We start from the raw sequence: 26,216 nt of genomic DNA, 5'->3' as shown, positions 1-26,216 counted from the left end.
CGGATGAGGCGGGTCCTCTGAGCCGAGTCAGATGGGGCGGGGCCTCTGAGCCGAAACAGATGGGGCGGGGCCTCTGAGGCGATTCGGGGGCGGGGCTTCTGAGCCGAGTCGGATGAGGCGGGTCCCCTGAGCCGAGTCAGATGGGGCGGGGCCTTGGAGCCGGGTCGGATGGGGCGGGGCCTCTGTGCCGAAACAGATGGGGCGGGGCCTCTGAGGCGATTCTGGACGGGGGGGGGGGCTTCTGAGCTGAGTCGGATGGGGCGGGTCCTCTGAGCCGAGTCAGATGGGGCGGGGCCTCCGGGGGCGCGATGGCGGCGGATCCGCGGCTCGAGTTGGATGAGCGGTTGCGGGAGGCCTCGAGTATCGGGGACCCGGAGTCGGTGCGACAGCTGCTGGGCCGCGGGGCTCGAGTGAACGGTCAAAACCCGGTGAATGGCTGGTAAGTGGGGCCGGGACCCGGGGGGATTCAGCTCCGGCATCTCTGACCCGAGGTTACAGTGAAACCCGGTAAAAAAACACCCCCTCCCCCCCCCCCCCCAAATACCGCAAGTGTCAGAGAGTCAGTACTGAGGGAGTGCTGCACTGTCAGAGGGTCAGTACTGAGGGAGTGCTGCACTGTCAGAGGGTCAGTACTGAGGGAGCGCTGCACTGTCAGAGGGTCAGTACTGAGGGAGTGCTGCACTGTCAGAGGGTCAGTACTGAGGGAGTGCTGCACTGTCGGAGGGTCAGTACTGAGGGAGTGCTGCACTGTCGGAGGGTCAGTACTGAGGGAGTGCCGCACCGTCAGAGGGTCAGTACTGAGGGAGCACTGCACTGTCAGAGGGTCAGTACTGAGGGAGTGCTGCACTGTCAGAGGGTCAGTACTGAGGGAGTGCTGCACTGTCAGAGGGTCAGTACTGTGGGAGTGCTGCACTGTCAGAGGGTCAGTACTGAGGGAGTGCCGCACTGTCAGAGGGTCAATACTGTGGGAGTGCTGCACTGTCAGAGGGTCAGTACTGAGGGAGTGCTGCACTGTCAGAGGGTCAATACTGTGGGAGTGCTGCACTGTCAGAGGGTCAGTACTGAGGGAGTGCTGCACTGTCAGAGGGGCAGTACTGAGGGAGTGCTGCACTGTCAGAGGGTCAGTACTGAGGGAGTGCTGCACTGTCAGAGGGTCAGTACTGAGGGAGTGCTGCACTGTCAGAGGGTCAGTACTGAGGGAGTGCTGCACTGTCAGAGGGTCAATACTAATGGAGTGCTGCACTGTCGGAGGGTCAGTACTGAGGGAGTGCTGCACTGTCGGAGGGTCAGTACTGAGAGAGTGCCGCACTGTCGGAGGGTCAGTACTGAGGGAGTGCTGCACTGTCGGAGGGTCAGTACTGATGGAGTGCTGCACTGTCGGAGGGTCAGTACTGATGGAGTGCCGCACTGTCGGAGGGTCAGTACTGAGGGAGTGCCGCACTGTCGGAGGGTCAGTACTGATGGAGTGCCGCACTGTCGGAGGGTCAGTACTGATGGAGTGCCGCACTGTCGGAGGGTCAGTACTGAGGGAGTGTTGCACTGTCGGAGGGTCAGTACTGAGGGAGTGCCGCCCTGTCGGAGGGTCAGTACTGAGGGAGTGCCTCACTGTCGGAGGGTCAGTACTGAGGGAGTGCCGCACTGTCGGAGGGTCAGTACTGAGGGAGTGCCGCACTGTCGGAGGGTCAGTACTGAGGGAGTGCCGCACTGTCGGAGGGTCAGTACTGAGGGAGTGCCGCACTGTCGGAGGGTCAGTACTGAGGGAGTGCCGCACTGTCGGAGGGTCAGTACTGAGGGAGTGCCGCACTGTCGGAGGGTCAGTACTGAGGGAGTGCCGCACTGTCGGAGGGTCAGTACTGAGGGAGTGCCGCACTGTCGGAGGGTCAGTACTGAGGGAGTGCCGCACTGTCGGAGGGTCAGTACTGAGGGAGTGCCGCACTGTCGGAGGGTCAGTACTGAGGGAGTGCCGCACTGTCGGAGGGTCAGTACTGAGGGAGTGCCGCACTGTCAGAGGGTCAGTACTGAGGGAGTGCCGCAATGTCGGAGGGTCAGTACTGAGGGCGCGCTGCACTGTCAGAGGGTCAGTACTGAGGGAGTGTTGCACTGTCAGAGGGTCACTATTGAGGGAGTGCTGCACTGTCAGAGGGTCAGTACTAAGGGATGCTGCAATGTCGGAGGGTCAGTACTGAGGGCGCGCTGCACTGTCAGAGGGTCAGTACTGAGGGAGTGTTGCACTGTCAGAGGGTCACAATTGAGGGAGTGCTGCACTGTCAGAGGGTCAGTACTAAGGGAGTGCTGCACTGTCGGAGGGTCAGTACTGAGGGCGCGCTGCACTGTCAGAGGGTCAGGACTGAGGGAGTGTTGCACTGTCAGAGGGTCACTATTGAGGGAGTGCTGCACTGTCAGAGGGTCAGTACTAAGGGAGTGCTGCACTGTCGGAGGGTCAGGACTGAGGGAGTGCTGCACTGTCAGAGGGTCAGTACTGAGGGAGTGCCGCACTGTCAGAGGGTCAGTACTGAGGGAGTGCCACACTGTCAGAGGGTCAGTACTGAGGGAGTGCTGCACTGTCAGAGGGTCAGTACTGAGGGAGTGCTGCACTGTCAGAGGGTCAGTACTGAGGGAGTGCGGCACTGTCAGAGGGTCAGGACTGAGGGAGTGCTGCACTGTCAGAGGGTCAGTACTGAGGGAGTGCTGCACTGTCGGAGGGTCAGTACTGAGGGAGTGCTGCACTGTCGGAGGGTCAGTACTGAGAGAGTGCCGCACTGTCGGAGGGTCAGTACTGAGGGAGTGCTGCACTGTCGGAGGGTCAGTACTGATGGAGTGCCGCACTGTCGGAGGGTCAGTACTGATGGAGTGCCGCACTGTCGGAGGGTCAGTACTGAGGGAGTGCCGCACTGTCGGAGGGTCAGTACTGATGGAGTGCCGCACTGTCGGAGGGTCAGTACTGATGGAGTGCCGCACTGTCGGAGGGTCAGTACTGAGGGAGTGCCGCACTGTCGGAGGGTCAGTACTGAGGGAGTGCCGCACTGTCGGAGGGTCAGTACTGAGGGAGTGCCGCACTGTCGGAGGGTCAGTACTGAGGGAGTGCCGCACTGTCGGAGGGTCAGTACTGAGGGAGTGCCGTGCTGTCGGAGGGTCAGTACTGAGGGAGTGCCGCACTGTCGGAGGGTCAGTACTGAGGGAGTGCCGCACTGTCGGAGGGTCAGTACTGAGGGAGTGCCGCACTGTCGGTGGGTCAGTACTGAGGGAGTGCTGCAATGTCGGAGGGTCAGTACTGAGGGCGCGCTGCACTGGCAGAGGGTCAGTACTGAGGGAGTGCCGCACTGTCGGAGGGTCAGTACTGAGGGAGTGCCGCACTGTCGGAGGGTCAGTACTGAGGGAGTGCCGCACTGTCGGAGGGTCAGTACTGAGGGAGTGCCGCACTGTCGGAGGGTCAGTACTGAGGGAGTGCCGCACTGTCAGAGGGTCAGTACTGAGGGAGTGCCGCAATGTCGGAGGGTCAGTACTGAGGGCGCGCTGCACTGTCAGAGGGTCAGTACTGAGGGAGTGTTGCACTGTCAGAGGGTCACTATTGAGGGAGTGCTGCACTGTCAGAGGGTCAGTACTAAGGGATGCTGCAATGTCGGAGGGTCAGTACTGAGGGCGCGCTGCACTGTCAGAGGGTCAGTACTGAGGGAGTGTTGCACTGTCAGAGGGTCACAATTGAGGGAGTGCTGCACTGTCAGAGGGTCAGTACTAAGGGAGTGCTGCACTGTCGGAGGGTCAGTACTGAGGGCGCGCTGCACTGTCAGAGGGTCAGTACTGAGGGAGTGTTGCACTGTCAGAGGGTCACTATTGAGGGAGTGCTGCACTGTCAGAGGGTCAGTACTAAGGGAGTGCTGCACTGTCAGAGGGTCAATACTAAGGGAGTGCTGCACTGTCAGAGGGTCAGTACTGAGGGATTGCTGCACTGTCAGAGGGTCAGTACTGAGGGAGTGCTGCACTGTCAGAGGGTCAGTACTAAGGGAGTGCTGCACTGTCAGATGGTCAGTACTGAGGGAGTGCTGCACTGTCAGAGGGTCAGTACTAAGGGAGTGCTGCACTGTCAGAGGGTCAATACTAATGGAGTGCTGCACTGTCGGAGGGTCAGTACTGAGGGAGTGCCGCACTGTCGGAGGGTCAGTACTGAGGGAGTGCCGCACTGTCGGAGGGTCAGTACTGAGGGAGTGCCGCACTGTCGGAGGGTCAGTACTGATGGAGTGCCGCACTGTCGGAGGGTCAGTACTGATGGAGTGCCGCACTGTCGGAGGGTCAGTATTGAGGGAGTGCCGTACTGTCGGAGGGTCAGTACTGAGGGAGTGCCGCACTGTCGGAGGGTCAGTACTGAGGGAGTGCCGCACTGTCGGAGGGTCAGTACTGAGGGAGTGCCGCACTGTCGGAGGGTCAGTACTGAGGGAGTGCCGCACTGTCGGAGGGTCAGTACTGAGGGAGTGCCGCACTGTCGGAGGGTCAGTACTGAGGGAGTGCCGCACTGTCGGAGGGTCAGTACTGAGGGAGTGCCGCACTGTCGGAGGGTCAGTACTGAGGGAGTGCCGCACTGTCGGAGGGTCAGTACTGAGGGAGTGCCGCACTGTCGGAGGGTCAGTACTGAGGGAGTGCCGCACTGTCGGAGGGTCAGTACTGAGGGAGTGCCGCACTGTCGGAGGGTCAGTACTGAGGGAGTGCCGCACTGTCGGTGGGTCAGTACTGAGGGAGTGCTGCAATGTCGGAGGGTCAGTACTGAGGGCGCGCTGCACTGGCAGAGGGTCAGTACTGAGGGAGTGCTGCACTGTCAGAGGGTCAGTACTAATGGAGTGCTGCACTGTCGGAGGGTCAGTACTGAGGGAGTGCTGCACTGTCAGAGGGTCAGTACTAAGGGAGTGCTGCACTGTCAGAGGGTCAGTACTGAGGGAGTGCTGCACTGTCAGATGGTCAGTACTGAGGGAGTGCCGCACTGTCGGAGGGTCACTACTGATGGAGTGCCGCACTGTCGGAGGGTCAGTATTGAGGGAGTGCCGTACTGTCGGAGGGTCAGTACTGAGGGAGTGCCGCACTGTCGGAGGGTCAGTACTGAGGGAGTGCCGCACTGTCGGAGGGTCAGTACTGAGGGAGTGCCGCACTGTCGGAGGGTCAGTACTGAGGGAGTGCCGCACTGTCGGAGGGTCAGTACTGAGGGAGTGCCGCACTGTCGGAGGGTCAGTACTGAGGGAGTGCCGCACTGTCGGAGGGTCAGTACTGAGGGAGTGCTGCACTGTCAGAGGGTCAGGACTGAGGGAGTGCTGCACTGTCAGAGGGGCAGTACTGAGGGAGTGCTGCACTGTCAGAGGGTCAGTACTGAGGGAGTGCTGCACTGTCGGAGGGTCAGGACTGAGGGAGTGCTGCACTGTCAGAGGGTCAGTACTGAGGGAGTGCCGCACTGTCAGAGGGTCAGTACTGAGGGAGTGCCACACTGTCAGAGGGTCAGTACTGAGGGAGTGCTGCACTGTCAGAGGGTCAGTACTGAGGGAGTGCTGCACTGTCAGAGGGTCAGTACTGAGGGAGTGCGGCACTGTCAGAGGGTCAGGACTGAGGGAGTGCTGCACTGTCAGAGGGTCAGTACTGAGGGAGTGCTGCACTGTCGGAGGGTCAGTACTAAGGGAGTGCTGCACTGTCAGAGGGTCAGTACTGAGGGAGTGCTGCACTGTCAGATGGTGAGTACTGAGGGAGTCCCGCACTGTCAGAGGGTCAGGACTGAGGGAGTGCTGCACTGTCAGAGGGTCAGGACTAAGGGAATGCTGCACTGTCAAAGGGTCAGTACTGAGGGAGTGCTGCACTGTCAGAGGGTCAGTACTGAGGGAGTGCTGCACTGTCGGAGGGTCAGTACTAAGGGAGTGCTGCACTGTCAGAGGGTCAATACTAATGGAGTGCTGCACTGTCAGAGGGTCAGTAGTGAGGGAGTGCCGCACTGTCGGAGGGTCAGTACTGAGGGAGTGCCGCACTGTCGGAGGGTCAGTACTGAGGGAGTGCCGCACTGTCGGAGGGTCAGTACTGAGGGAGTGTCGCACTGTCGGAGGGTCAGTACTGAGGGAGTGCCGCACTGTCGGAGGGTCAGTACTGAGGGAGTGCCGCACTGTCGGAGGGTCAGTACTGAGGGAGTGCCGCACTGTCGGAGGGTCAGTACTGAGGGAATGCCGCACTGTCGGAGGGTCAGTACTGAGGGAGTGCCGCACTGTCGGAGGGTCAGTACTGAGGGAGTGCCGCACTGTCGGAGGGTCAGTACTGAGGGAGTGCCGCACTGTCGGAGGGTCAGTACTGAGGGAGTGCCGCACTGTCGGAGGGTCAGTACTGAGGGAGTGCCGCACTGTCGGAGGGTCAGTACTGAGGGAGTGCCGCACTGTCGGAGGGTCAGTACTGAGGGAGTGCTGTACTGTCGGAGGGTCAGTACTGAGGGAGTGCAGCACTGCCGGAGGGTCAGTACTGAGGGAGTGCCGCACTGTCGGAGGGTCAGTACTGAGGGAGTGCCGCACTGTCGGAGGGTCAGTACTGAGGGAGTGCCGCACTGTCGGAGGGTCAGTACTGAGGGAGTGCCGCACTGTTGGAGGGTCAGTACTGAGGGAGTGCTGCACTGTCAGAGGGTCAGTACTGAGGGAGTGCTGCAATGTCGGAGGGTCAGTACTGAGGGCGCGCTGCACTGTCAGAGGGTCAGTACTGAGGGAGTGTTGCACTGTCAGAGGGTCACTATTGAGGGAGTGCTGCACTGTCAGAGGGTCAGTACTAAGGGAGTGCTGCACTGTCAGAGGGTCAGTACTAAGGGAGTGCTGCACTGTCAGATGGTCAGTACTGAGGGAGTGCTGCACTGTCGGAGGGTCAGTACTGAGGGAGTGCTGCACTGTCAGAGGGTCAATACTAATGGAGTGCTGCACTGTCGGAGGGTCAGTACTGAGGGAGTGCTGCACTGTCGGAGGGTCAGTACTGAGAGAGTGCCGCACTGTCGGAGGGTCAGTACTGAGGGAGTGCTGCACTGTCGGAGGGTCAGTACTGATGGAGTGCCGCACTGTCGGAGGGTCAGTACTGATGGAGTGCCGCACTGTCGGAGGGTCAGTACTGAGGGAGTGCCGCACTGTCGGAGGGTCAGTACTGATGGAGTGCCGCACTGTCGGAGGGTCAGTACTGATGGAGTGCCGCACTGTCGGAGGGTCAGTACTGAGGGAGTGCCGCACTGTCGGAGGGTCAGTACTGAGGGAGTGCCGCACTGTCGGAGGGTCAGTACTGAGGGAGTGCCGCACTGTCGGAGGGTCAGTACTGAGGGAGTGCCGCACTGTCGGAGGGTCAGTACTGAGGGAGTGCCGCACTGTCGGAGGGTCAGTACTGAGGGAGTGCCGCACTGTCGGAGGGTCAGTACTGAGGGAGTGCCGCACTGTCGGAGGGTCAGTACTGAGGGAGTGCCGCACTGTCGGAGGGTCAGTACTGAGGGAGTGCCGCACTGTCGGAGGGTCAGTACTGAGGGAGTGCCGCACTGTCGGAGGGTCAGTACTGAGGGAGTGCCGCACTGTCGGAGGGTCAGTACTGAGGGAGTGCCGCACTGTCGGAGGGTCAGTACTGAGGGAGTGCCGCACTGTCGGAGGGTCAGTACTGAGGGAGTGCCGCACTGTCAGAGGGTCAGTCCTGAGGGAGTGCCGCAATGTCGGAGGGTCAGTACTGAGGGCGCGCTGCACTGTCAGAGGGTCAGTACTGAGGGAGTGCTGCACTGTCAGAGGGTCAGTACTAAGGGATGCTGCAATGTCGGAGGGTCAGTACTGAGGGCGCGCTGCACTGTCAGAGGGTCAGTACTGAGGGAGTGTTGCACTGTCAGAGGGTCACTATTGAGGGAGTGCTGCACTGTCAGAGGGTCAGTACTAAGGGAGTGCTGCACTGTCAGAGGGTCAATACTAAGGGAGTGCTGCACTGTCAGAGGGTCAGTACTGAGGGATTGCTGCATTGTCAGAGGGTCAGTACTGAGGGAGTGCTGCACTGTCAGAGGGTCAGTACTAAGGGAGTGCTGCACTGTCAGATGGTCAGTACTGAGGGAGTGCTGCACTGTCAGAGGGTCAGTACTAAGGGAGTGCTGCACTGTCAGAGGGTCAATACTAATGGAGTGCTGCACTGTCGGAGGGTCAGTACTGAGGGAGTGCCGCACTGTCGGAGGGTCAGTACTGAGGGAGTGCCGCACTGTCGGAGGGTCAGTACTGAGGGAGTGCCGCACTGTCGGAGGGTCAGTACTGATGGAGTGCCGCACTGTCGGAGGGTCAGTACTGATGGAGTGCCGCACTGTCGGAGGGTCAGTACTGAGGGAGTGCCGCACTGTCGGAGTGTCAGTACTGATGGAGTGCCGCACTGTCGGAGGGTCAGTATTGAGGGAGTGCCGTACTGTCGGAGGGTCAGTACTGAGGGAGTGCCGCACTGTCGGAGGGTCAGTACTGAGGGAGTGCCGCACTGTCGGAGGTTCAGTACTGAGGGAGTGCCGCACTGTCGGAGGGTCAGTACTGAGGGAGTGCCGCACTGTCGGAGGGTCAGTACTGAGGGAGTGCCGCACTGTCGGAGGGTCAGTACTGAGGGAGTGCCGCACTGTCGGAGGGTCAGTACTGAGGGAGTGCCGCACTGTCGGAGGGTCAGTACTGAGGGAGTGCCGCACTGTCGGAGGGTCAGTACTGAGGGAGTGCCGCACTGTCGGAGGGTCAGCACTGAGGGAGTGCCGCACTGTCGGTGGGTCAGTACTGAGGGAGTGCTGCAATGTCGGAGGGTCAGTACTGAGGGCGCGCTGCACTGGCAGAGGGTCAGTACTGAGGGAGTGCTGCACTGTCAGAGGGTCAGTACTAATGGAGTGCTGCACTGTCGGAGGGTCAGTACTGAGGGAGTGCTGCACTGTCAGAGGGTCAGTACTAAGGGAGTGCTGCACTGTCAGAGGGTCAGTACTGAGGGAGTGCTGCACTGTCAGATGGTCAGTACTGAGGGAGTGCCGCACTGTCGGAGGGTCACTACTGATGGAGTGCCGCACTGTCGGAGGGTCAGTATTGAGGGAGTGCCGTACTGTCGGAGGGTCAGTACTGAGGGAGTGCCGCACTGTCGGAGGGTCAGTACTGAGGGAGTGCCGCACTGTCGGAGGGTCAGTACTGAGGGAGTGCCGCACTGTCGGAGGGTCAGTACTGAGGGAGTGCCGCACTGTCGGAGGGTCAGTACTGAGGGAGTGCCGCACTGTCGGAGGGTCAGTACTGAGGGAGTGCCGCACTGTCGGAGGGTCAGTACTGAGGGAGTGCCGCACTGTCGGAGGGTCAGTACTGAGGGAGTGCCGCACTGTCGGAGGGTCAGTACTGAGGGAGTGCCGCACTGTCGGTGGGTCAGTACTGAGGGAGTGCTGCAGTGTCGGAGGGTCAGTTCTGAGGGCGCGCTGCACTGGCAGAGGGTCAGTACTGAGGGAGTGTTGCACTGTCATAGGGTCACTATTGAGGGAGTGCTGCACTGTCAGAGGGTCAGTACTAATGGAGTGCTGCACTGTCGGAGGGTCAGTACTGAGGGAGTGCTGCACTGTCAGAGGGTCAGTACTAAGGGAGTGCTGCACTGTCAGAGGGTCAGTACTGAGGGAGTGCTGCACTGTCAGATGGTCAGTACTGAGGGAGTGCCGCACTGTCGGAGTGTCAGTACTAAGGGAGTGCTGCACTGTCAGAGGGTCAATACTAATGGAGTGCTGCACTGTCAGAGGGTCAGTACTGAGGGAGTGCCGCACTGTCGGAGTGTCAGTACTGAGGGAGTGCCGCACTGTCGGAGGGTCAGTACTGATGGAGTGCCGCACTGTCGGAGGGTCAGTACTGAGGGAGTGCCTCACTGTCGGAGGGTCAGTACTGAGGGAGTGCCGCACTGTCGGAGGGTCAGTACTGAGGGAGTGCCGCACTGTCGGAGGGTCAGTACTGAGGGAGTGCTGCACTGTCGGAGGGTCAGTACTGAGGGAGTGCCGCACTGTCGGAGGGTCAGTACTGAGGGAGTGCCGCACTGTCGGAGGGTCAATACTGAGGGAGTGCCGCACTGTCGGAGGGTCAGTACTGAGGGAGTGCCGCACTGTCGGAGGGTCAGTACTGAGGGAGTGCCGCACTGTCGGAGGGTCAGTACTGAGGGAGTGCCGCACTGTCGGAGGGTCAGTACTGACGGAGTGCCGCACTGTCAGAGGGTCAGTACTGACGGAGTGCCGCACTGTCGGAGGGTCAGTACTGAGGGAGTGCTGCATTGTCGGGGAATCAGTGCTGAAGGCGTGTTGCACTGTTGGAGGGTCAACAGCGAGGGAGTGCCGTGCTGTTGGAGGGGCTGTCTTTTGGAGAAGGCCTTAAACCAAGGCAGTGTCTGTTATTCCTGTGCCATTAAAGTTGCCCTGACACTATTTTGAAGATAAGCAGAGAATTTTCTCTGGTGCCCTGAAGCCAATATTTAGCCCTCATCCAATATAACAAAAAAAAATCAGATTCTTTGGGCATTGTCAGAGTGCAGATCGCAAGCCAAATAAAGATAAGAGTTTGGTGAGGTGAGGAGGAGCTGTTCTTACTTTCTTTCTTTGGTGCAGCGGAAGGAGCTGGTTGGTGAGTAACTGGTAAGCCAGTTAGGAATTAAGAAAGGTATAACTCTTAATTGAAGGTGGTACTAGCATTTAATAAGTACAGTATATTGTAGTACAGATGGGCATTATTCTAAGTTAATTAAGATCGTAATTAAAGTAACTAAATATCCATAATTAACAATGGCTGGACAGGTGTTGCCTTGTAGCTGTGGAATGTGGGTGCTCCTGGGTGCCAAGGTGATCCAGGACAAATACGTCTGCAGATGGTGTAAGCAGCTAGAAGAATTCTGCATCAGGATTATTGGTCTGGAAGCCGAACTGCAGATTCTGCGCAATATCAGTGAGGGGGATAAATATCTGGACATTTTGCACCAGAAGTTGGTCACATCTCTTAGAATAAGGTCACCTGTTTTGGTCAGCGATGAGGGACAGGAGGGTGTGACTGTGGATGAGACAGGTGGAGGAGCCTCAGACTTTGTAATTGTCAAACTGGTTTGAGATGCTTGCACCCTGTGTGGACAAAAGCAAAGTCTGCAGAGTGGATGAGCAAACTGGCCATGGCACCATGGTACTGGAAGCCTTTCAAGCTGTGGTGAGCAAACAGGAATGTAGTGGTAGTAAAGGACAGTAGAGTCAGGGATAGGCACTGTTCTCTGCAGCGTAGAGTGAGAATCCAGAAGGCTGTGTTGTCTGCCCGGTGCCAGGGTTCGCAATACCTGCTTAGGGTTGGGGAGGAAATTGTGGTGGGAGGAGGAAGGATCCAGTCGTCATGGTCCATGTAGGTACCAACGACATAGGTAGAAATAGGAAGGCGCTTCTGCATTGAGAGTATTAGGCACTAAATTAAAAAGCAAAACCTCAAAGTTAATAAACCAGAGATGAACCACATGCAAGTTGGTATAGGGTAAATAAAATTAGATGAGTAGTTGGCTCAAAGCCTGGTGTGGGGCAAGTGGGTTCCCATTTGTGGGGCACTGGCATCAGTATCGGGGAAAGGGGGGCTGTACCATTGGGACGGTCTACACCTGAACAAGACAAGGCAGAAGTATGGGAAATGATGGAAAATGATAGACTGCAACATGAAGGGACAGAGAGTGCAAATCGAAAGGTAAATCAACAGATAAGGCTAGAGGTTACAAAAATAGCACAAGGACAAAACTAAAGGCTCTGAATCTGAATGCATGTAGCATCAAAACAAAACAGATAACTGATAGCTCAAATAGAAATAAATAAGTACGACCTGATAGCCATTACAGAGACATGGCTGCAGGATGAGCTAGATTGGAGCCTGAATATTGAAGGGTACATGACATTTAGGACAGACAGGAAAAGATGCAGGGGTGGCTCTGTTAATTAATTATGTATTAGCTCATTAGAGAGGGATGATCTAAGTTCAGGAAACAAGAATATAGAAGTGGTTTGGGTAGAGATGAGAAAAATTAAAGGCAAGAACTCACTTGTGGGAGTGGTATACAGGCCACCTAATGGTAACCACATAGTAGGATGGAGTATAAATGAAGAAATAGTGGCAGCTTGTCAGAAAAGTATGGCTATAACCTCGGAGGATTTAATAGACTGGGAAAATCAGATGGGCAAGATTGCCTAGTTGAGGAATTCATAGAATGTTTACAGGATAGTTTCTTAGAACAACATATTCTGGCAGCAGCCAGAGAGCAGGCTATACTTGACCTGGTATTGTGCAACGAGATAGGATTAATTCATGACCTTATAGTTGAAGGCGCCCCTAGGTAGTAATGATCATAACATGATTGAATTTTACATTCAGTTTGATGGATAGACTAGTATTTTAAACTTAAGGGCATGAAAGCAGAACTAGCTGAAGTGAACTGACAAATGACGTTAAGGGATAGGCCATTAGAGATGCAGTGGCAGACATTTAAGGGAATATTTTAGAATGCACAGAATAGATACATTCCATTGAGAAAGCCTTCCAAGGGGAGGGCTCACCACCTGTGGTTAACTAAAAAAGTGAAAGAAAAAGTATATAATTGTGCAAAGGTGGGTGGCAGTTCAGAAGATTGGACAGAATATAAAAAACAGCAAAGAATGACTAAAGGATTAATAAGGAGGAAAAATTAGAATACAAGAGAAAGCTAGCTAGAAATATAAAGACAGATAGTAAGAGTTTCTGTAGATATTTGAAAAAGGAAAGAGTTAATAAAGTGAGCGTTGGTCCTATATAAAATGAGCCTGGTAAGTAATAATGGAAAATCAGGAGATGCCAGATGAATTGAGCAGGTATTTTACATCAACCTTCACTATAGAGGATGTAAATAACATCCTAGAAGTAGCTGTAAATCAAGTATTGGAAGGAACTCAAGAAAATTACAATCACCAGGGAAGTGGTACCGAGCAAATTGTTGGGGCTGCGGGCTGACAAAATCTCCAGGTCCTGATGAACTTCATCCAAGGGTCTTAAACCTAGTGGCTAGTGAGATAGTTGATGCATTGGTTTTAATTTTCCAAAATTCCCTGGATTCGGGGAAGGTTCCATTAGATTGGAAAATAGCGAATGTAACTCCTTTATTCAAAAAGGGAGGAAGACAGAAAGCAGGAAACCACAGGCCAGTTAGCTTAACATTTTCCCTATGACAGATGTTAGAAACTATTATTAAATATGTTATAACAGGGCACTTAGATAAATTCAAAGTAATCAGACAGAGCTAACACAATTTTGTGAGAGGGAAATAATGTTTAACCAATTTATTGGAGATCTTTGAAAGAGTCACATGTGCTGTGGATAAAGGGGAGCCTGTAGATGTGCTGTACTTAGATTTCGAGAAGGTATTTGATAAGGTGCCACATCAAAGGTTACTGCGGAAAATAAAAGCTCATGGTGTAGGGGGTAACATATTAGCCTGGATAGAAAATTGGCTGACTAACAGAAAACAGAGAGTAGGCATAAATGGGTAATTTTCTAGTTGGCAGGTTGTGACGAGTGGTGTGCCACAGGGATCAGTGCTGGGGCCTCAACTTTTTACAATTTATATAAATGACTTGGATGAAGGGACTGATTGTATGGTCGCTGAATTTGCTGAAGACCCAAAGATAGGTGGGAAAGTAAGTTGTGAAGAGGATGTAAGGAGGCTACAAAGTGACTTAGATAGGTTAAGTGAGTGGGCAAAGACCTGGCAAATGGAGTATAATGTGGGTAAATGTGAAATTGTTAATTTTGATAGGAAGAATTATAAAGAAGCTTATTATCTAAATGGTGAGAGATTGCAGAGCTCTCAGATTCAGAGGGATCCGTGTGTCCTAGTGCATGAATCACAAAAGGTTAGTATGCAGGTACAGCAGGTAATTCGGAAAGCGAATGGAATGTTATTGTCTATTGTGAAGGGAATTGAACACAAAAGTAGGGTGGTTATGCTTTGTTATACTGGGCATTTGGTGTGTTGTGTACGATATTGGTCTCCTTATTTAAGGAAAGATGTAAATGTGTTGGAAGCAGTTCAGAGAAGGTTTACTAGACTAACACCTGGAATGGATGGGTTGTCTTTTGAGGAAAGGTTGGACACGCTGGATTTCTATCTGCTGGAGTTTAGAAGAGTAAGAGGCAACTTGATTGAAACATATAAGATCCTGTGGGGTCTTGACAGGGTGGATGTGGAAAGGATGTTTCCTCTTATGGGAGAATCTAGAACGGGGGTCACTGTTTAAAAATAAGGGGTCACACATTTAAAACAGAGATAAGGAGAAATATTTTCTGAGGGTCGTGAGTCTTTGGAACTCACTTCCGCAAAAGGCAGTGGAAGCCTTTGAATATTTTTAAGGCAGAGCTAGATAGATTCTTCATTAACAAGGGGGTGAAAGGCTATTGGGGGCAGGCAGGAGTGTGGAGTTGAGGTTACATTCAGTGATCAGTCATGATCTTATTGAATGGTGGAGCAGGCTTGAGGGACCGAGTGGCTTACTCCTCTTAATTCATATGTTCATATAGATTGATGTTTTTGGGAGATTGTGTGCTAATTGGCTGCTGCATTTCTAACCTGCAACAGCGACCACACTTAAAAACGTGTGCGCAATTTGGGATGTCCTGAGGTTATGGAAAGTGCTGTAGAAATGCAAGTTCCTTTTCCCTAGAATATTCAGACTGAAATTGCTTCCATTCACTATTTATGGTGATGTCATAAGCCTGTGTTTTTTTTAATAGTGAGTTCACTATTAGTGAACTGTGGAAATCTTCACTCTCAGTTTCTTATTTCCACATTCATGGTATGATGGTGATCTATTGCTCTCTCCTCCCACTCTTTCAAAAAGAGTGACCATTGATCCAATCAGACTCCACACAAACGCTCCCCTTTTACCCTGCTATGCAGTTGTTTCTGTGCCCTGTGTTGTTGACTATCCTATGATTGTGTTTGTTGCTTGCATTACAGGACCTGTTTGCACTGGGCTTGCAAACGTGGTCATAGCCAGATTGTGTCCTGCTTGCTTGATGCCGGGGCTGATAAAGACATCCTCACAAACAAAGGTGAAAGTGCAGCACAGCTTACAATGAAACCGGAAATCCGAGCAATGTTAGGAGGTGACTTGCTGACATTTTTATTCCACCTCTTACCCTGTCCATCGGTGCATCATGTTTCTTTGTCTATCTGCCTCAGTATTTTAATATTTATTTCACTCAGAAACTCTCATCCAGGTATCTCTCTCTCCTCTCTCCCTCCCTCCATCTCTTTTGGATGTAATATTGCCCAAGTCAAATACCCTGGCAGGGACAACCTTTTACTTCACACTTGCTGTAAACTTAAGCCCTTGTCAAACACAGCTGCCCATATCCTAACTTACACCAAGTTCTGTTCATCCATGAGTACCTTCACTCACTGAACTACATTGGCTCCCAGCACAGCAATGCCTTGATTTTAAACTTATTTTGTGTTCAAATCTCTCCAAGGTCTTGACTCTCCCGATCTCTGTAACCTCCTCCATTGTGCATGGTGGTTATGTTTTTGGACTAGCGATCCAGAAGTCTGGACTAATGATCCAGAAACATAAGCTCAAATTGCAGCTTGGTAGCTGGTGAATTTAAATTAAGCTTATTAAATAAAATCTAGAAAAAAAAGCTAGTACCAGTAATGCTGGCCATGAAACTATTAGATTATCATAAAAAACAATCTGGTCTACTAATGTCCTTTATGAAGGCAATGACCACGTCCAATGAGAGATAATCTAACTATGTTTCCCCGATTTTCAATGACATTACTATCACTGAAATCTCATTAACTTCCTGAGGATTACCATAGGCCAGATATTAAACTGCGCCAGCCAAATAACTACTGTGGCTACAAGAACAGATTAGAGGCTAGGAAATCTGTGGCGAGTGAATCACCTCCTGACTCCCCAAAGCCTGTCCACCATCTACAAGGCACAAGTCAGGAGTGTGATGGAATACTCCCCACTTGCCTGAGTGAGTGCAGCTCCCACAGCACTCAAGAAGCTCAACACCATCCAGGATAAAGCAGCCTGCTTGATTGGCACCTCATCCAGCACCTTCAACATTCGCTCCCTCCACCACCGACGCACAGTAGCAGCAGTGTGTGTACCATCTACAAGATGCACTGCAGCAACTCACCAAGGCTCCTTAGACAGCATCTTCAAACCCACAACCTCTACCACCTAGAAGGACAAGGGCAGCAGGTACATGGGATCACCACCACCTGGAAGTTCCCCTCCAAGTCACATACCATCCCGACTTGGAAATATATTGCCATTCCTTCACTGTCGCTGGGTCAAAATCCTGGAACTCCCTCCCTGTCAGCACTGTGGGTGTACCTACACCACATGGACTGCGGCGGTTCAAGAAGGCAGCTCACCCCCACCTTCTCAAGGGCAATTAGGGATGAGCAATAAATGCTGGTCTAGCCAGCGACACCCACATCTCATAAATTTAAAAAGAACTCGCCAAGAACTTGGTGCTTCCCCAATTTTGGCCTCTTCAGCTATTCTAAACTCTGGAATTTCCTCCCTGCACCTTTACCTCTCTCTTCTCCTTCATGAAGCCCATTAAAGTCTATCTCTTTGACCGGGCTTTTGGTCACTGTCAGTCTTGGCTCTGTGCAAAGCTGTCTCGCCTCTGAGTCAGAAGGTTGTCTGTTCAAGTCCCACTCCAGGAACCTGAGCACAAAGATGCGGGCTGACAATCCAATGCAGTACTGAGGGAGTGCTGCACTGTCAGAATTCATATGTTGAATAGATATTAAACCGAGGCCCTATCTGTCCTCTCAGGTGGACATAAAAAATCCCACAGCCACCATTTCAAAGAAGAGCAGGAGAGTTATCCCTAGTGTCCTGACCAATATTTATCCCTTAATCAACATCACAAACAAAGATTATCTGGTTATTTTCACACTGCTGTTTGTGGGACCTTGCTGTGTACAAATTGGCTGCTGCATTTCCTACATCAGTAAAGTATTTCATTGGCTGTAAAGTATTTGGTTACATTCAGTGGTTGTGAAAAGTGTTATATAAATGTGAATCTTTCTTCCCTTATTTCCTTACCTGCCCTCATATCTCTTTGTGTCAAAGCTGCTATGTAAATGCAAGCTATTGTTGTGTGGAAGGGGAAGTATTGAGTGAAGGTGGTGCTCACTGCTGTTAACTCTCTCTCTCTCTGCAGTTAATGAGGATTCGGAACCTGTGGTTAATGGAGAATCCCAGCTTACGTTCTTGCCCAACTACCTGGCAAATCCCCCCTTCCCGTACAAGGAGAACCAGGAGGCCAACAGTACCCAGGCCCCAGCTACTGGCTCACCAACTGGTCCCAAACCATCACTAACACAGCCAGCACAGAACGGGGCACCAGCAGGACCCCCAGCAACCTTCCAGCCGCTATTTTTTACTGGAACCTTCCCTGTAAACGAACGAGGTATGGATGGTGGGTGCATGACAGACTGTGTTTGTAGAGAGAGGGCACACTCAGTCCCAGCACACTCTGCAGTGGCAGTAAGTGTTTCTGCTTCTGCTTTGATTGTATTAGCATCACAGACTAACATCTGTATTCCACCAACATTTTTATTATTAATGTGGTTAACAATATGATGATGACCAGCTAATCTATGTTTTGTAATTTTGATTGAGGGATAGATATTGGTCAAGAGTGAGTTGGTCATGTCTGTTACACAACAGTAAACTTTTAAAAAAGGTACACAGAATATGCTGTGACACCCTACAGAATATATACAGAGCAGTGATTAACACCCTACACAATATATACAGGACAGTGATTAACACCATACACAATATTTACAGGACAGTGATTAACACCATACACAATATTTACAGGACAGTGATTAACACCATACACAATATATACAGGACAGTGATTGACACCATACACAATATATACAGGACAGTGATTGACACCAAACACAATATATACAGGACAGTGATTAACACCATACACAATATATACAGGACAGTGATTAACACCAAACACAATATATACAGGACAGTGATTAACACCATACACAATATATACAGGACAGTGATTGACACCATACACAATATATACAGGACAGTGATTGACATCATACACAATATATACAGGACAGTGATTGACACCAAACACAATATATACAGGACAGTGATTAACACCATACACAATATATACAAGACAGTGATTAACACCAAACACAATATATACAGGACAGTGATTGACACCTTACACAATATATACAGGACAGTGATTGACACCTTACACAATATATACAGGACAGTGATTGACACCCTACACAATATATACAGGACAGTGATTGACAGCCTACACAATATATACAGGACAGTGATTGACACCCTACAGGATATATACAGGACAATGATTAACACCCTACAGGATATATATAGGACAGTGATTAACACCCTACAGGATATAAATAGGACACTGATTAACACCCCACAGAAAATATACAGGACAATGGTTAACACCCTACACAATGTATACAGAACAGTGATTGACACCCTACACGATATTTACTGCACAGTGATCGACACACTACACAATATATTCAGGACAATGGCTGTTACATGCCACATAGCAAAGGGGTGGCTATAATACTGTATAGGATACATACAGTACAGATGACTGGTCTCAGTAACAAGAGCCCAGGAAGGTGTTGTCTTATTGATTAAGCTGATTCTCAACTGTCCATACTGAAACTGCTCCAGTTACTTCTGGACTCTGAGGGAAAAAGAATCAGAAATTCCTGAGCCTGAGATCACAGACTGGACTAACTACTCTGAGATGGTGCAGCTCCATCTCTTCAAAGGAAGACATAGGCTGATGCTCATGGTACACTGCTCTAAGCCGCTGCTGTCTTGTCCTTGCAGAGCTAATATTGAAAGTTCGCATTCAGAACCCTGCCATCCGGGACAATGACTTCATCGAGGTGGACCTCGACCGAAGGGAACTCACCTACCAAGCACTCCTCTCAGTGAGCTGCCAGGAGCTCAATGTCCATCCTGAGCAAGTGGAAAAGATCAGGAAACTGCCCAACACATTGCTGCGAAAGGTAATAAAAATACCCCACACCCATCACTCTGACATTCTGATACACTCCACGTCCCTCTCTGTGACACTGATACACCCCACACCCCTCACTGTAACACTGATACACCACACACCCCTCACTGTAACACTGATACACCACACACGCCTCACTGTGACACTGATACACACTACACCCCTCACTGTAACACTGATACACCCCACACCCCTCACTGTAACACTCTGATATATCCCACACCCCTCACTGTAACACTCTGATACACCCCACACCCCTCACTGTAACACTCTGATACACCCCACACCCCTCACTGTAACACTCTGATACACCCCACACCCCTCACTGTAACACTCTGATATACACCACACCCCTCACTGTGACACTGATACACCCCACACCCCTCACTGTGACACTGATACACCCTACACCCCTCACTGTAACACTCTGATACACCCCACACCCCTCACTGTGACATTCTGATATACCCCACACCCCTCACTGTGACACTGATATACCCCACACCCCTCACTGTGACACTGATATACCCCACACCCCTCACTGTAACACTCTGATACACCCCACACCCCTCACTGTAACACTCTGATGCACCCCACACCCCTCACTGTAACACTCTGATACACCCCACACCCCTCATTGTGACACTGATACACCCCACACCCCTCACTGTGATACTGATGCACCCCACACCACTCACTGTGACACTGATACACCCCACAGCCCTCACTGTGACACTCTGATATACCCCACACCCCTCACTGTAACACTCTGATATACCTCACACCCCTCACTGTAGCACTCTGATGTACCCCACACCCTTCACTGTAACACTCTGATATATCCCACACCCCTCACTGTAACACTCTGATACACCCCACACCCCTCACTGTAACACTCTGATATACACCACACCCCTCACTGTGACACTGATACACCCCACACCCCTCACTGTGACACTGATACACCCTACACCCCTCACTGTAACACTCTGATACACCCCACACCCCTCACTGTAACACTCTGATATACCCCACACCCCTCACTGTGACATTCTGATATACCCCACACCCCTCACTGTGACACTGATATACCCCACACCCCTCACTGTAACACTCTGATATACCCCACACCCCTCACTGTAACACTCTGATGCACCCCACACCCCTCACTGTAACACTCTGATACATCCCACACCCCTCACTGTGACACTGATACACCCCACACCCCTCACTGTGACACTGATACACCCCACACCCCTCACTGTGACACTGATACACCCCACACCCCTCACTGTGACACTGATACACCCCACAGCCCTCACTGTGACACTCTGATATACCCCACACCCCTCACTGTAACACTCTGATATACCTCACACCCCTCACTGTAACACTCTGATGTACCCCACCCCCTCACTGTAACACTCTGATATACCCCACACCTCTCACTGTAACACTCTGATATATCCCACACCCCTCATGTAACACTCTGATATATCCCACACACCTCACTGTAACACTCTGATATATCCCACACCCCTCACTGTAACACTCTGATATACCCCACACCCCTCGCACTGATACACCCCACATCCCTCACTATAACACTCTGATATACCCCACACCTATCACTGTAACATTCTGATATACCTCACACCCCTCACTGTAACATTCTCTGATATATCCCACACCCCTCACTGTGACACTGATACACCCCACACCCCTCACTGTGACACTGATACACCCCACACCCCTCACTGTGACACTGATACACCCCACACCCCTCACTGTGACACTGATACACCCCACAGCCCTCACTGTGACACTGATACACCCCACAGCCCTCACTGTGACACTCTGATATACCCCACACCTCTCACTGTAACACTCTGATATACTTCACACCCCTCACTGTAACACTCTAATGTACCCCACCCCCTCACTGTAACACTCTGATATACCCCACACCTCTTACTGTAACACTCTGATATATCCCACACCCCTCACTGTAACACTCTGATATATCCCACACCCCTCACTGTAACACTCTGATATACCCCACACCCCTCACTGTAACACTCTGATATACCCCACACCCCTCGCACTGATACACCCCACATCCCTCACTGTAACATTCTGATATACCCCACACCTATCACTGTAACATTCTGATATACCTCACACCCCTCACTGTAACATTCTCTGATATATCCCACACCCCTCACTGTGACACTGCTACACCCCACACCCCTCACTGTGACACTGATACACCCCACACCCCTCACTGTGACACTGATACACCCCACAGCCCTCACTGTGACACTCTGATATACCCCACACCCCTCACTGTAACACTCTGATATACCTCACACCCCTCACTGTAACACTCTAATGTACCCCACCCCCTCACTGTAACACTCTGATATACCCCACACCTCTCACTGTAACACTCTGATATATCCCACACCCCTCACTGTAACATTCTGATATACCCCACACCTATCACTGTAACATTCTGATATACCTCACACCCCTCACTGTGACTCTCTGATATATCCCACACCCCTCACTGTGACACTCTGATATACCCCACACCCCTCACTCTGATACACCCCACATCCCTCACTGTGACACTCTGACATATCCCACACCCCTCACTGTGACACTGATACATCCCACACCCCTCACTGTGACACTGATACACCCCACACCCCTCACTGTGACACTGATACACCCCACACCCCTCACTGTGACACTGATACACCCCACACCCCTCACTGTGACACTGATACACCCCACACCCCTCACTGTGACACTGATACACCCCACACCCCTCACTGTGACACTGATACACCCCACACCCCTCACTGTGACACTGATACACCCCACACCCCTCACTGTGACACTGATACACCCCACACCCCTCACTGTGACACTGATACACCCCACACCCCTCACTGTGACACTGATACACCCCACACCCCTCACTGTGACACTGATATACCCCACACTGTGACACTGATATACCCCACACTGTGACACTGATACACCCCACACTGTGACACTGATACACCCCACACCCCTCACTGTGACACTCTGATACACCCCACACCCCTCACTGTAACACTCTGATATATCCCACACCCCTCATGTAACACTCTGATATATCCCACACACCTCACTGTAACACTCTGATATATCCCACACCCCTCACTGTAACACTCTGATATACCCCACACCCCTCGCACTGATACACCCCACATCCCTCACTATAACACTCTGATATACCCCACACCTATCACTGTAACATTCTGATATACTTCACACCCCTCACTGTAACATTCTCTGATATATCCCACACCCCTCACTGTGACACTGATACACCCCACACCCCTCACTGTGACACTGATACACCCCTCACTGTGACACTGATACACCCCACAGCCCTCACTGTGACACTCTGATATACCCCACACCTCTCACTGTAACACTCTGATATACTTCACACCCCTCACTGTAACACTCTGATACACCCCACCCCCTCACTGTAACACTCTGACACACCCCACACCCCTCACTGTAACACTCTGATATACCCCACACCCCTCACTGTAACACTCTGATACATCCCACACCCCTCACTGTAACACTCTGATATACCTCACACCCCTCACTGTAACACTCTGATATACCCCACACCCCTCACTGTAACACTCTGATATACCCCACACCCCTCACTCTCACACTCTGATATACCCCACACCGTAACACTCTGATGTACCCCACACCCCTCACTGTAACACTCTGATGTACCCCACACCCCTCACTGTAACACTCTGATATACCCCACACCCCTCACTGTAACACTCTGATATACCCCACACCCCTCACTGTAACACTCTGATACACCCCACACCCCTCACTGTAACACTCTGATGTACCCCACACCCCTCACTGTAACACTCTGATATACCTCACACCCCTCACTGTAACACTGATATACCCCACACCCCTCACTGTAACACTCTGATATACCCCACACCCCTCACTCTCACACTCTGATATACCCCACACCGTAACACTCTGATATATCCCACACCCCTCACTGTAACACTCTGATGTACCCCACACCCCTCACTGTAACACTCTGATATACCCCACACCCCTCACTGTAACACTCTGATATACCCCACACCCCTCACTGTAACACGCTGATACACCCCACACCCCTCACTGTAACACTCTGATATACCCCACACCCCTCACTGTAACACTCTGATACACCCCACACCCCTCACTGTAACACTCTGATATACCCCACACCCCTCACTGTAACACTCTGATACATCCCACACCTCTCACTGTAACACTCTGATGTACCCCACACCCCTCACTGTAACACTCTGATATACCCCACACCCCTCACTGTAACACTTTGATATACCCCACACCACTCACTCTCACACTCTGATATACCCCACACCGTAACACTGATATATCCCACACTCCTCACTGTAACACCCTGATGTACCCCACACCCCTCACTGTAACACTCTGATATACCCCACACCCCTCACTCTGATACACCCCACATCCCTCGCTGTAACATTCTGATACACCCCACACCCCTCACTCTCACACTCTGATATACCCCACACCGTAGCACTCTGATATATCCCACACCCCTCACTGTAACACTCTGATGTACCCCACACCCCTCACTGTAACACTCTGATATACCCCACACCCCTCACTCTGATGTACCCCACACCCCTCACTGTAACACTCTGATATACCCCACACCCCTCACTGTAACACTCTGATATACCCCACACCCCTCACTGTAACACTCTGATACACCCCACACCCCTCACTCTCACACTCTGATATACCCCACACCGTAACACTCTGATATATCCCACACCCCTCACTGTAACACTCTGATATACCCCACACCCCTCACTGTAACACTCTGATACACCCCACGCCCCTCACTGTAACACTGATATACCCCACACCCCTCACTGTAACACTCTGATACACCCCACACCCCTCACTGTCACACTCTGATATACCCCACACCCCTCACTGTAACGCTCTGATATACCCCACACCCCTGACTGTAACACTCTGATATACCCCACACCCATCACTGTCACAAAGCAGTATATCCCTGATTTGAAAATAGGTTCCCACAGTTAATGTTTTATTTGAAATAAAAATAATAAATATTGGAAAGCCTCTGGCAGCATCTCTGAAGAGAGAAATAAAGTTACTGTTGATAATAATTCAATACAACTGGCCAATGTTACACAGGAAGCAGGTGGTGAGGAAAGGGTGGAGAGCAAGAGAAACTAAATGACATACAGTTTCACCTCATTTTATTCTCTGTCCACTCCCAGTCTGATCCTTTTGTCCCCAGTCTCCTAAGCTGTTCCAATGAAGCTGACACTAGCTGCAGGAACAGCATCCTGTCTTTCGTTTAGATCCTTTACAGCCTTCCAGACTCAATATTGAGTTTTCAACAGATTCAGATTATAACTGCTGCTCCTATTTTCTCAAATGGGACCTGTTGTTAATGATTCTGCTTCTGTCATCTCTCTAGACAAATATTTTGTTTCTTTACTTGTCCAATTATCACTCCCATAGTCTCTTTTGTCATTTAACACTCATGCCTTCCACCCGATCATCCACCTTCCTTGTTATTCATATCTCCCTCTACATGCTCCCTGACTTTGTGCTTATGTTAAACCTGTCATTTCCCAAACATGTTTTATTTGATTTGATGTTTAGGATAAGGAAGTTGCGAGGCTTCAGAATTTCCAGGAGTTGGAGTTTGTTTTACTGAAAAGCGACACGAACACAAGCTCCTCACCAGCTGCTCTAACTGAACGCCCTTGCTACAATCAGGGAGCGGCAACACTGACCTACTGAAACTTCCTTCCGTGTCTCACTGTGAGCAACCATCACTGGGATTATCCCACCCACACAGTGTAAACTGAAGACTGTTACTATCTGTAAGGGAGGGCAAATCTCAGTGTGGGCTGAATGGCCTCCTCCTCCTCTGTGATGTCTGTAAGGTTAATTCCAATGGTTACTCGAGAGTCGCTAACACTACTTTAAGCTCCCTCCCCTCATAACAAATGAAAACTAATTCAATAAATACTCCCTCATCCAATCCTGCCGACCCCCCCTCTCCCCCAGTCTGGACTCTCTCATCGCACCTGACAGTTCCAGTGAAGATACCTGACTGCAGGAGCGCAGAGGGTGTCAGGATCGAGACAGCAGGGAGGGTGTCAGCTGCTGAATTCCCTGTTATTTTGTAAACAGGAGATTTGGTGTGCAGTGATTTACATCTTTGTTCATTGGGAGGGGCCTCAGCAGGTTTTTGAAATGGGCTGCCCTGGTTAACAGTTCCTTTGCATGAAAACTGTGACCATCTTGTCTGCTTAACCCCCAGTACCTCAGCCTATCACCCCCAAGGTACCTGGGATCCACACTGAGCAGCCTGCAGTCCCTGGGGTGGGGGTGTGATCGCAGTGAGGGGGGCGGGGGGAGGTGGGCTGCAGGATAGGATTGTACAAGAGTCTGATTTCAGACACAGAGTTCAAAAAGGCTGAGACCACGAGCGCACACTCACGTCCCAGCCTCTCTGGTTAGAGCAACCATCCTTCATTATCAAAGCTTTCACCCACATTAACCCCCACCACACCCCCCCACTCCGTGCTCAACCCCTACCAACCCCCACTCCCCGCCCAACCCCCACTCCCCGCCCAACCCCCACTCCCCGCCCAACCCCCACCCAACCCCCACACCCCACTCCCCGCCCAACCCCCACTCCCCGCCCAACCCCCACCCAACCCCCACACCCCACTCCCCGCCCAACCCCCACTCCCCGCCCAACCCCCACACCCCACTCCCTGCCCAACCCCCATTCCCCGCCCAACCCCCACACCCCACTCCCCGCCCAACCCCCACACCCCACTCCCCTCCCAACCCCCACACCCCACTCCCCGCCCAACCCCCACACCCCACTCCCCACCCACACCCCACTCCCCGCCCAACCCCCACACCCCACTCCCCGCCCAACCCCCACACCCCACT

The 26,216-nt window shown here is 51.9% G+C and overlaps 1 protein-coding gene across 2 annotated transcripts; it reads left to right on the top strand.

Annotated features, from left to right (window-relative positions):
• The first annotated feature begins 293 nt into the window (after positions 1-293).
• Positions 294-25,867, top strand: ankrd40 (ankyrin repeat domain 40). 2 transcript variants are annotated; one of them, XM_041217123.1, is made up of 5 exons: positions 294-439; positions 14,974-15,068; positions 17,211-17,459; positions 18,920-19,101; positions 24,906-25,867. In XM_041217123.1, exons 1-5 carry the CDS (start codon positions 309-311, stop codon positions 25,044-25,046), a joined length of 798 nt encoding a protein of 265 aa, XP_041073057.1. In that variant the 5' UTR covers positions 294-308; the 3' UTR covers positions 25,047-25,867. The 2 variants fall into 2 exon arrangements, with proteins under 2 accessions (XP_041073057.1, XP_041073056.1); XM_041217122.1 differs by having other exon boundaries at positions 14,974-15,122.
• Positions 25,868-26,216: the final 349 nt, after the last annotated feature.

Source organism: Carcharodon carcharias, chromosome 22 (assembly GCF_017639515.1).
Source record: "Carcharodon carcharias isolate sCarCar2 chromosome 22, sCarCar2.pri, whole genome shotgun sequence".
In the NCBI taxonomy this organism is placed as follows: Eukaryota; Metazoa; Chordata; class Chondrichthyes; order Lamniformes; family Lamnidae; genus Carcharodon; species Carcharodon carcharias.
The sequence above is the reverse complement of the archived record's forward strand: the minus strand, read 5'-3'. Positions and strand labels throughout refer to the sequence as shown.

Coding starts and splice junctions, on each gene's coding strand:
- ankrd40 (XM_041217122.1), top strand. CDS start 309: ATGGCGGCGGATCCGCGGCTCGAGTTGGATGAGCGGTTGCGGGAGGCC. Junction 15,123..17,210: donor AATCCGAGCAATGTTAGGAG/GTGACTTGCTGA, acceptor CTCTCTCTGCAG/TTAATGAGGATTCGGAACCT. Junction 17,460..18,919: donor CTTCCCTGTAAACGAACGAG/GTATGGATGGTG, acceptor TTGTCCTTGCAG/AGCTAATATTGAAAGTTCGC.